At 41.2% G+C, this 12,357-nt stretch overlaps 1 protein-coding gene across 1 annotated transcript in view; it reads right to left on the minus strand.

Moving 5' to 3' along the window:
* Nucleotides 1-257, minus strand: part of slc7a10a (solute carrier family 7 member 10a) — a 47,219-nt gene extending 46,962 nt beyond the window's left edge. The window contains exon 1 of the mRNA XM_080856866.1: nt 88-257. Coding sequence (XP_080712992.1) covers nt 88-241 — 154 coding nt within the window. The 5' untranslated portion in view covers nt 242-257. The remainder of the gene's footprint in view (nt 1-87) is intronic.
* Nucleotides 258-12,357: the final 12,100 nt, after the last annotated feature.

Here is a 12,357-nt window from a genome sequence, read left to right on the forward strand (position 1 = left end):
CAAACCAGCAGTGAACTCCAACAACCTGCTGCGCATAAAGTCGGTGTGAAGTCGCGCTAACAGTGCCCTCGGCGCGAGGATACTCACCTATGATAATGGCGCAGGCACTTAGAAGTCCAATTTCCTTCTTCAGAGTAACCCTATCTTTATCCGGCTCATTTTCTGCCGAGTCCAGCATCCGGTCTCGGACCCCAGGCTCCTGAGTCGCGCAGTTCCGCCGGTGGCTCTCGGTTCCGTCCATCTTAAAACGGAGAGGGAGAGAGTGACTCCGCGCGCTCGCATTGCCTCATATACCGCTCCGATGTCCACTGGAGCGCTCACGCATGCGCAGTGCTCCCAACACCTCTGACTTAAGCGGCCGCCGTCCCCTCTTCTCTTCGCAATGAATGGAAGCCCCACGCGCTAATTGTACTCCTGTAACTTTGTGTGTGGAACGTGGATTCCACACACACACACCCTCCATGCAGACTCTCTCACACACACACACACCCTCCATGCAGACTCTCTCACACACACACACACTCTTCATGCAGACTCTCACACACACACACACACACTTCATGCAGACTCACACACACCCACACCAACTCCATGCAGACTCACACACACATTCCAAGCAGACTCTCTCACACACACACATTCCAAGCAGACTCTTTCACACACACACACACACACACACATCATGCAGACTCACACACACACACACTCCATGCAGACTCTCTCACACACACACACTTCATGCAGATTTACTTACACGTGCACACACGCTCCATGCAGCCTCACACACACACACACTCCATGCAGACTCTCTCACACACACACACTTCATGCAGATTTACTTACACGTGCACACACGCTCCATGCAGCCTCACACACACAGACACTCCATGCAGACCCTCTCACACACACATACACACTTCATGCTGACCCCCACACAGACTCTATGCGGATTCTCTTCACACGCCATACACTCCATGCAGACAAATAAAACGTATTATTATTAATACTATATAAATACTAAATTACTAATACTATTATTAATACTTATGAAGTTTAAAACACATCAATGCTGCAGTTGAACATGGCTCAAAACGCCATCTACTGTTTATCACGCTCAACTGAACCTTGCATGGTCGATGCTGACGTATTTACGACCCCTAGCCCCGCCCATGACTATGAGCCACCTCCCCAGCTCCACCCATGAGTCTGAGACACTCCCCATAGCCCCACCCACAAATGTGACCCACCTCTCATAGCCCCGCCCACGATGGTGAGCATTCTTCACAATGATGCGGTGGGTGGAGTTAGGCTCAGAGCTGGGGGTGAGGTGAACTTACACTTGAACAAAAAGACCATAGAATTAATTTGATGGACATGTGAGACTGTAGAATTTACCCGTTAAACCTGACATGTGAGACTTTAGAATTAACGCTTTAAACCTCACGTGAGACTGTAGAATTAACCCTTTAAACCTGTCATGCGAGACTGTAGAATTAACCCTTTAAACCGGACATGTGAGACAGTAGAATTATGCATGGGGAGAGAGCAGTGCTCCATTATAGGCTGCTCTGGACATAGTTGTCTGTGTGTGTGTGTTTTTTTTTGTGTGTGTGTGTGTGTGTGTTTTCTGCTCTCAGTAAAGTAAAGAAAAACAACACTGACTTCCAAGTGAAAAACACACTTGCCTGTCACAGGGGACTTTGTGTGTGTGTGTGTGTGTGTGTGTGTGTGTGTGTGTGTGTGTTACTGGAGACTGAAACACAAAGGAGTAACTTGACACCGCCTCATCTAATTCATAGGGCATGTGTGTGCGTGTGTGTGTGAGCATGAGTGTGTGTGTGTGTGTGTGTGTGTGTGTGAACGTATGGGAGTTTGAGGCGCTGACATGACCAGGCCAAAGGGGGGGGGGGGGGGGGGGAAACCACATATTTGAGCTGACGGTGAACATATCTCAGTCATGCATCTGCATGCCCTGACACACACACACACACACAGTGTTGCCAACTTAGCGACTTTGTCTCTATATCTGGCGACTTTTCAGACCCCCTTGGCGACTTTATTAGCAAAAAGCGACTAGCGACAAATCTAGAGACTTTTTTTAAAGTCATTTGGTGGATTATTGTGTTGACAAAGTACTGTGAAAGCATCTTGCATATCCTGTTCTGCAGTTCGTGTTACAACTGATCTCACGAGAGCTGAATACAGCGAGGGCTGTCATGGTCTCCTCTCCACTCACACAGCACCTGCACGGCCAGTCTGACTAAATAACAGCAAAATATTAGAGCTTCGTATTCGTGGGAAAAATATTAGTGTAACCGTGCTCAGCCTCAGAATGGCATATTGTGCGCATGCGCAGATTATTTGCATATTATGCAAATTATTTGAATGCGTCATCTAGCGACTTCTGGAGACTTTTCGGAGAGCTAACAGCTACTTTTCTCACAGAAAAGTTGGCAACACTGCACACACAGAGAACGGCAAACATACAGTGTGTATGAACAAACACACACACACACACACACACTCGTGAGACGCTCCAACGCTTGACATTTGCTGGTGTGGGGATCTCCCTTACCACAGCACCTCCTTCTCACTGCTCTCTACTTCCCACACACACATCTGCACACACACACACACACGTATAGACACACTAATGCATACACACACACTTCTTTATCGGTCTCTTTGACTTACTCTCCATTTTGTATTTTCTCTTCCTATAACAAACAGGACCAGCAAGAAGACAAAAACTATTAAAGGCTGTCTAGGCCATCGCTACACACACTATCAAACTCTCTCTCACACACACTATCAAACCCTTTTTCTCACTATCAAACCTTTCACACGCTCTATCAAACCCTCTCTCCCACACTATCAAAGTCGCTAGTGTGTCTGTGAGAGTTTTATAGTGTGTGTGAGAGTTAAAGAGTGTGTGAGAAAGGTTGGTAGTAAGTGTGAGAGGGATGATCCTCACCTTTTCAATTGGATGGGAATGCTGTCGATATTTTTTGCTATCCTTCATTGGCTCACTCCCAGAGTATGCCGGCACGGTTCAGGTTGTAAATGTACTAACCTATATCTGCTACAGAGAGCATTGGCCAACTATGATTATTTTCCCCCAACGCCTTACAATGTCTTCAAGATATTCAGAGGCAGACAGATAGCATGGGATCAAAGCGCTTGGCTTGTTGAAGACTGTACAGGGAAGTTGATTATCAAGAGTTAATCAGGCTAACTATTGTCAAGAGTTAATTAAGCTAGGCTAACTATTATCAATAATAAATTAGGCTAGGCTAATTATTATCAAGAGTCAATTAGTCTAGGCTAATTATTAGTGCTGTCAAACGATTAAAATATTTAATCGCGATTAATCGTATTTTTGTCATAGTTAACTCAAAATTAATCGCAAATTAATTAATCGCAGATTCTAAATGTCTCTTCAATTATTTTTTTCCAAATTTAATTCAATTTTAATGCTCTTATCAACATGGAAGGTGGATTGGCTTGCTTTATGCAATGTTTTATTTGATTGAAAAACAACATTGCCAAACAGGGCGGTACAAAATAAAATTATAAAGTGCACATTTCAGATAAACAAGGACTCAGCCTATAGTGCAGTTAAACCATGGATTAATATTTTCTTTTTTTCAAGTTTGTTGTGAACATAGAAGTCAGGCCTCTTATTTCAAAAACAATGAACCGTAACAGTTAGGTAACCAATAAAAGGTAAGCCTACTACTTCTGTGCCTTTAGCCAGCTGCCTGTTGACGGGGGGGGCGGGGGGGTTGCTTTCAAAACAATCTGCTCAAAATTTAGAACAGATAAACAGCCATCCACAAACGACAACTATGAAATTTGTGTCAGCCAGTGTCTTTATGTCATTAACCAGAACATGTCCACTGGACACAACACTATCAACAACAGAACATAAAATGTAGATATGGGTACAAATATGTTAACAGTCTACACAAGATGCAATAGCCAATAAACTAAAGACACATGTGAACAGCATGTATTAAACCCATTCATGAGCCACACATGATTTGTGGGATTTTTCCCCTTGATAAATACAACACATAGCTTTCCATTTTCCATTGCATGGCACTTGCTTTTATTCTCGACACATTCATAATCAAAGTAATCCCAGACTTTGTGGCTTTCTCCCGACTTTGGCCGCCATGATTCAAGACAAGGGGCGTGTACTAAAATAGATATAGTATGAAATACATTGACATCTATGACAGGGATAGGCATATATAAATATTTTTCTACTGATCTGTGCTATAAATGTAATTCCTTTAAGATTCCAAATTTTATAATCAAAATCGCTGATTTGCGCATGTCCTGTACAAACAGTAAGGAAACAGCGAGGCGGGGACGAGCTGTGCCTCAACTCAGATTGCGCAATCGATCACAAACTGGGTTGAGCGCATGCGTAGAACCTATTTAGTCTTGCTGATCTGACATAAAAGTGCAGTGAAAAAACACGGAGTGGAAACAGTACATCTAACTCAATGAAATGGGCGTGCAAGAGCTCACCGGTCGGGTATATGCCTTTTCTCTAGTTGCTGTTCTTCTAGTGAAAATTGAAGATTGTATAGCTAAACTAAAAAAAAATTCAAATGTGGACTTACAATAAACAATAAAATGTGAAGTGATCAATAATGGGAGACCAATGCCGGAGCTAAAAGGTAATCTTCAAACGAAACGACGGGACAGAACAAAATTCGATCCACTAGTCACATTCAAAGCCAAATTGCTTAGAACATTTTTGGAACCTCAAGAATAGATTTGGTTTTGGACGTACAGCTGAGACTGAATATTAGCAAGGGGAAGGGGAGGCTTCTCACCCCTTATTCGCTAACATTACATTCAGGGTGCGATTTGCCGGGGGGGATGGGGGGGATTTACCCCCCCTCTGGTTTTTACATCCCCACCTCAGCTGGATGAATTTCATACATGGGGGGATAACCCTCAATTATTAAAAAAACAATGAAAAAACAGACAGGTTTAAAAAAAAAAACAAAAAAAAAACATCCCCCCCTCTGGTTTTTGGACAAATCGCACCCTGATTACATTGATATCAGAGTAAGCCTTTGCGTTGATTTCCCATTATTTCTCTTAGGATTGTTTAATGTCTATGTGAAGCCATTTTACATCACACAAGTGGTTGTGATCACTCTAAACCGAAGACTGCTTTACTGGTGAGATGATTTTGAGAAAATAAACTTAAATTGCAGCTATTGAAGTTGTGTTTCCTGGTTGCTATGGTTATGAAGTTGCTACGCTAGCTAATAAGCTAGCTAAATACACTTGGCGATAATAACCTTAATGATTTAAATGGAGGAGTTTAATTTGCATGAAATTAGCTAGTTATCTAGCTGATGTTATAGTCGCCTTCAAATGAGAATCAGAAACCCTCATGGTGCCTGTGCAACTGTGTATGAAAGAGTTAATATTCTACGTGCATATTCACACAAGTTCATCACAAGCTAGCAGCTGCCAACTGTCTGTACCTTACCTATGTTTGTGTAAAGAATGCTGATGTGGAAAACAACCAGTAGTCAATGTGCAAGCTGCCAATTGAATGGTGACACAAGATACTATGTGTTTGCAAATCTGACTCTGAAGGAGTCAGTTACTCACCATCAGACACTAACCACACCGCTTGTCACTGCCAAATAGGATTCTTCTGATAGCAGGCGAGGGGCGTGTTTGAAAGTGGTACAGCGGAAAATGGACTACTAGGCTTTGTATGAAATAAATTGACATCTATGAAATACATTGACAAAAACGAAAACTAAGGACATTTTCTCTATAATTCTATTTTATTTTAGTTAGTTTTGTAAAGACACACAGTTTCAGTTAGTTATCGTTTTTTATAAAGCCTCGTTTTTATTTTTATTTCAGTTAACGACAAAAAAATCACAACTAGTTTTCGTTAACGATAATAACCTTGATACACATATGCTAACACACAGACATACACACGTACAGACAAACACACATGCTATACTACGTATACTTTTTTTACGGTGCAAACCCATGACAGCGACGCGATAAAATTCCATCGCTTTGAGTGGGCGTGGTGTAGCGTGTGGAAATAGCATACAGTCCTACAATTTTCAAACCGTCAAAGACGACACCAAACAATCTCATTGGCTGCTGCCGGGAAATATCGCTCCTCATTTGCATAAGTTTCAACATCGCTCAGATCGCTCATTTACGTCACAATGGATTGGCTCCCATTGAAATGCATTGGGTTTAGAGATCGCGTCGCTCACAACGGTGGCATGGGTTTGCACCGTTAGTCGCTCAGCCACACAGAATATTCTCGCTCACTTGTTTACAAACACACTTTTCCAAGTGCTTGCTCTTAATGAGCAGCTCTTACCTTATCAGTAGTCTCACCCCTTGTGGTTATGATGGCAGGGCTCTTTCGTGGGAACTTCTACCTGCTCTTTGATGAATTCTGCATCCCCTTATGCATAAACCTTTTTATTAATATTTGGCTGTCTCTGTAAGTCTGCACCTGTGGAAACCTTGTGATCTTGTTTTGAGAAATTAGGCCTCTCTGTTTGGCCTGACCTTCATCAATGCACATGGCACTCTGAGATTCTTTTGAATGAAAAGTGCGTTAAAAATAAAATGAATTATTATTATCATTATGATTTATTATTATTATTATTATTATTATTACATGGGCCATTCTGTCTGACTTAACAAAACACTCACCTCTGCACACTTGTCTCATGACACTTGTCGTTGCAAAAATGCTTCATGTTCACCACACCACTATATCATAACCATGATTCTCAACACTACATGAACAGACATAACATACACACATGCTAACATACAGACATATACACATGCTAGCATACAGACTTACACACACTCTAACATACAGACATACACACTCAACAACACACTGACATATTCACATGCTAACACTCAGACGTACACACATGCTAACACTCAGACGTACACACATGCTAACACTCAGACGTACACACATGCTAACACTCAGACGTACACACATGCTAACACTCAGACGTACACACATGCTAACACTCAGACGTACACACATGCTAACACTCAGACATACACACATGCTAACGTACAGACATTCACACATGCTTACACTCAGACGTACACACATGCTACCACTCAGACATACACACATGCTTACACTCAGACGTACACACATGCTAACACTCAGACATTCACACATGCTAATGTACAGACAGACACACAGGCTATAATCAAGACATACAGACAGACAGACATGCTAACACTCAGACATACACACATGCTAACACTCAGACATACACACATGCTTACACTCAGACATACACACATGCTAACATACAGACATACACTCAACACACATGCTAAGACACAGACATACACACACGTTAACACTCTGACATATACACATGCTTACACTCATGCTAAAACCAACTATCAAGTGATAGGGAACTAACGTGAGATGCTGCATCATCCTACAATGACTGTTGGGGGTTGGCTAGTGTGGTTCAGGAACAACTGCTCTCCTCACACCTGCTCTCCATACACACACACACACACACACACACACACACACACACACACACACAAAGGGTGGCTTTCAACATATCATAAACCACTTACCTCTTGAGACATTAACTTTACAACAGCTTCCTGTGTTTACAGACAGCAGAGCAAATAACCTGAGGACTGAGACATGGTGAGCATGAGTGACAGTGAACACACACACACGCACAGACACACGCATACACACACACACGCAAGCATGTGCACATACAGAGACACACACACACACACACACACACACACACACAGGCAAGCTCAGCCTCGTCACACCTGACGAAACAGCAGATCCTCAGTTCCTTATGTAAGATGTGTGTGCGTGTGTGTGAGATGTATATGCTTGAATCTTCCTTGTGTCTTGACATGTATGTTTCTGAGGGTGTGTTTGCAAACAGGCAAAGTCTTAGTAGGTGTGTGAAGAGCTTGTAGGTATACGTGTGGATGTCTGTCTGTGTGTGGATGTGTGTGTTTGTGAGTGTGTAATTGCCAGTGTGTGTGTGTGAGTGTATTTAGTGTAAGGACCTTCCTGTGTGTGTGTGTGCATACTGTACTGTTCTTGTAACCAACAGCTTCCTCATACTCTTTCTTTCACTTTCTGTGTGTGTGTTTGTGTCTGTGTGTTTGTCACAGTTTAGGTATATATATATGTTTCAGTAACTGTTTGTGTATATGTAGAATATATGTGTGTATATGTGCAGTATGAATTTGTGTGTGTATATACGTATGTATTTGTATGTGTGTGTGTGTATATGTGTACAGTGTGTGTGTGTGTATATGTACAGTATGTGTGTATGAATGTATATATATTTGTGTGTGTGAACATGTATATGTGTGTTTGTATATGTACAGTATGTGTGTATATGTGTACAGAATGTGTGTGTGTATGTATATGTGTGTGTGTATATACCTACAGTTTGTGTGTGTGTGTGTGCATATATACGTATATGTGTGTGTGTATGTACAGTATGTGTTAGTGTACATTTTGTGTTTGTGTATATACGTACAGTATGTGTTTGTGTATATACGTACAGTATGTGTTTGTGTATATACGTACAGTATGTGTTTGAGTGTATGTACAGTATGTGTGTGTGTATGTACAGTATGTGTGTGTGTGTGTACAGTATGTGTTTGAGTGTATGTACAGTATGTGTGTGCGGATATACAGTATTTGTGTGTGTACATGTTACTGTGTGCGACTGTGCGTTTGTCTGTATGTGTGTGTAAATGTACAGTATGTGTGTGTGTGTATATGTACAGTATGTGTGTGTATGTATATGTGTGTGTGTATATGTACTGTATGGTGTGTGTGTGTGTGTGTGTGTCTCAAGGGCGGTCCGTGGAGGCTGAGTGCTACCTCCTCAGAATGCCCAATGCCAACCAGACTTATCAGAGTGCCAAGGCTTTGTCAGTCGCACAGGAAGGCCCATACACTAAAACACACACACACACACTGGCAATTACACACACATATGCACACACACAGGAAGGTTGTGAAACGGAAGCAGTGAGTGAAACTTACTTAGGAGGGGCCAAGCCCCAGACAAATATATCACAAGAGGCATAGTGTGTGTGTGTGTGTGTGTGTGAGAGAGAAAGCGTGAGTGTGTGTGTGTGTGTGTGTGTGTGAGTGAGTTTAAATTATTCATCCTTCTTGAAGGCCTCTCTGCAGTTTCCCCACTCAGGGACTCCTCAAGCTTGGATCAGTGAGTGTGTGTGTGTCTGAAATACATTTTTATAATGACTCCAGTCCATATCAAGGTTATAATCGTTAATGAAGTCGTAACTGATTTTTTTTTTCGTTAACTGAAATAAAAACAAGGCTTTATAAAAAAAACGATAACTAACTGAAACTGTATTGTGTCTTTACTAAACTAACTAAAATAAAATAGAGTTAATGTCTTTAGTTTTCGTCTTTGTCAATGTCAATTAAATTAATTTCATACATAAACTAAGTCTATCTTCCGCTGTACCACCTTTAGTACACATCCCTCGCATGGTATCATGGCGGCAGATAGATCGGGAGAAAGCAAGTCCTATCTGGGATTACTTCAAACAGTGACGTGTGGTGAAGTTCGTGGCTGGTAAGGCACTGACTCTTTCAGAGTCAGATTTACAAATATATAAACCCAACAGAGTATCTTAACAATTCAATTGGCAGCTTGCACATTGACTACTGGTTGTTTTTCATATCAGCGTTCATTATGTTGCACTCCTACAAGCTGCGTGGATATAAAGTGTTTTTTTGAAGAAAAGACACAGGACCATATTAACACATATTATTGATATTAACACGTAGCTTTATCAAAGACAAATGAAAGACAAACAATGCATTTTCGTCTTTTAAACAATCCATTTTCCATGAAGTCATTCACTTTCGAAATTCTTTTTGTGATGTAATTATAAAAACTCATTGACTGTACAAAATATAAATTACCGCAATTCAGAACAAGCATCACTAATGCCTTATTACACGTCATTACTACTGTACACATTTAATACAAAATACATTCAACAAATATCACAGTTCAAAAACAGTATCTCAATTATCCATCTCAGCACATGAAATAACACAAAATACTTTGGCAATTAGTAATTTATAACACATAAAAACTTCTATCTTACAATTATACTATCAAATCAAATCAAATCAAACTTTATTTGTACGGCGCATTTCATATTGTCTGGGAATTCCCTGCCCCTTCACTGCATTCCATTTGCTCAGTTAGTCTGGCCAACTACTCATTAGCGATCCACTTCACTCACGTAATTGGACACGCCTTTAACCAATCAGACCAACGATACTATACAACGATACAACGATCGGTAATAAAGCAAACACATATTTTTTCTGTATGAATTGTTCCAGGGCAAGTTTCTGTTCTGTTTTCAAAGAAAACTTGCCTTATCGAAGTTTTGCGATGCTTCGGCGGCCACCATGTCCAATGTTTAAAAACTCTCCGTGCAGTAGATTTTGTAACGTAGCCGTGGTAAGTTTAAATCCGCCAATGGCGCGCCAGGTAGCCAAAAGCCAGTTTGTGATTGGCTCCAAGTATTCTGGAAATCTTGAAATGAACGGCTATCCGAAGTTGACCAGACCCACTGCAGAGGCAAAATCAATTTGGCCGGAAGAAGTGGGGCGGGACTTCCCAGACTACATTTCATACACAAAGGTAACACAATGTGCCTCACAGTAGGAAAGAAGGGAAATAAAGGGGGGGGGGTTACAAATACTTGTAAGGAGACATAGATAGATAAATAAGTAAACATTCCATAAATGTAAAATAGATACATTTTACATGATAACAGGGCATCACATGACAACAGGGCATCACATAACGCATGTCAACAGGGCATCACATGTCAACAGGGCATCACATGACAACAGAGCATCACATGACAACAGGGCATCACATGACAACAGGGCATTTTGTTTTCTGTTGTGTTCTGTTTGCCGGGGCCGTGCATGCATCCACTCGGCAAACAGGAAACACATTTTATGTAGCGATACTTAATTGGGGGTTACAAACACTTGTAAAGAGACACGGATTCGTAAATAAATAAATGTTTCAAATATGTTAAATTAAAACATTTTTACAGTGAGTGATAAGCCAGATCAAAGAGGTATGTCTTGAGTGTATGTTTAAATGTATCAACCGTTTCAGCCATTCTTAGGTATTCTGGCAGAGTATTCCAAAGGCTGGGGGCATAGAAGCTAAAAGCTGCTCTCCCATGTCTCTTAGTCCTGGCTTTTGGTACTATTAGGAGATCAGTGCCGGAGGACCTCAGGGTTCTACTGGGTGTGTACCTTGAGAGCATGTCTGTAATATATTCAGGTGCTTGACTATGGAGTGATTTATAGACTAGTAGGAGAATCTTGAAATCTATTCTAGAACTAACAGGTAACCAGTGCAGGGATTTTAATACTGGTGTGATGTGCGCTCTCCGTCTTGTTTTAGTGAGGACTCGCGCTGCTGCATTCTGTATTGTTTGTAGTTGACTAATGGCTTTTTTTGGTAGACCAGACAAAAGAGAGTTACAGTAGTCTAGCCTGCTTGTGATAAACACGTGCATCAGTCTTTCGGTGTCAGCCTGAGCGAGAAACGGTTGCACCTTAGCAATGTTTCTTAAGTGATAAAAAGATGTTTTAATTATATTTTTGATGTGGGTTTCAAAATTGAGATCTGAGTCTAATATGACACCTAAGTGCTAGTGTTTTTAAATGTGCAGATAGTTTGTCTCTTTCATTTCTTTCACCAATGACAATGACTGGAGAAAGTTTTGTGACATCCATACATTTATATCAGAAATGCAATTTACCAAGCAATCAATAGAGCTGTAGTTGTTGGGTGTTACAGAAATATAGAGCTGGGTGTCATCCGCGTAACTATGATAGTCGATGTTGTGCCTCCTTATTACACTACCAAGGGGTAGCATGTAAAGACTGAAAAGTGAGGGCCCTAAAATGGATCCTTGAGGGACCCCACAGGTCATAGAAATGTTTTTGGAGCTGTGGTCTCCGAGGGCAACAAAGTATTCCCTGCCTGTTAGATAGGTCCTAAACCAGTTTAGGACTGGACCAGAGAGGTCAACCCAATTTTCAAGTCTGTCAATAAGGATCAACAGTATCAAAGGCTGCACTAAGATCCAGAAGGGCCAGGACATATAGCTTTTTGGAGTCAGCATTAATCCTGAGATCATTTACAACCTTGACTAATGCCGTTTCTGTGCTATGATAGGATCGAAAACCAGATTGAAAAGTGTCAA

The sequence above is a fragment of the Sprattus sprattus genome (assembly GCF_963457725.1).
Source record: "Sprattus sprattus genome assembly, chromosome: 18".
Classification (NCBI taxonomy): domain Eukaryota; kingdom Metazoa; phylum Chordata; class Actinopteri; order Clupeiformes; family Clupeidae; genus Sprattus; species Sprattus sprattus.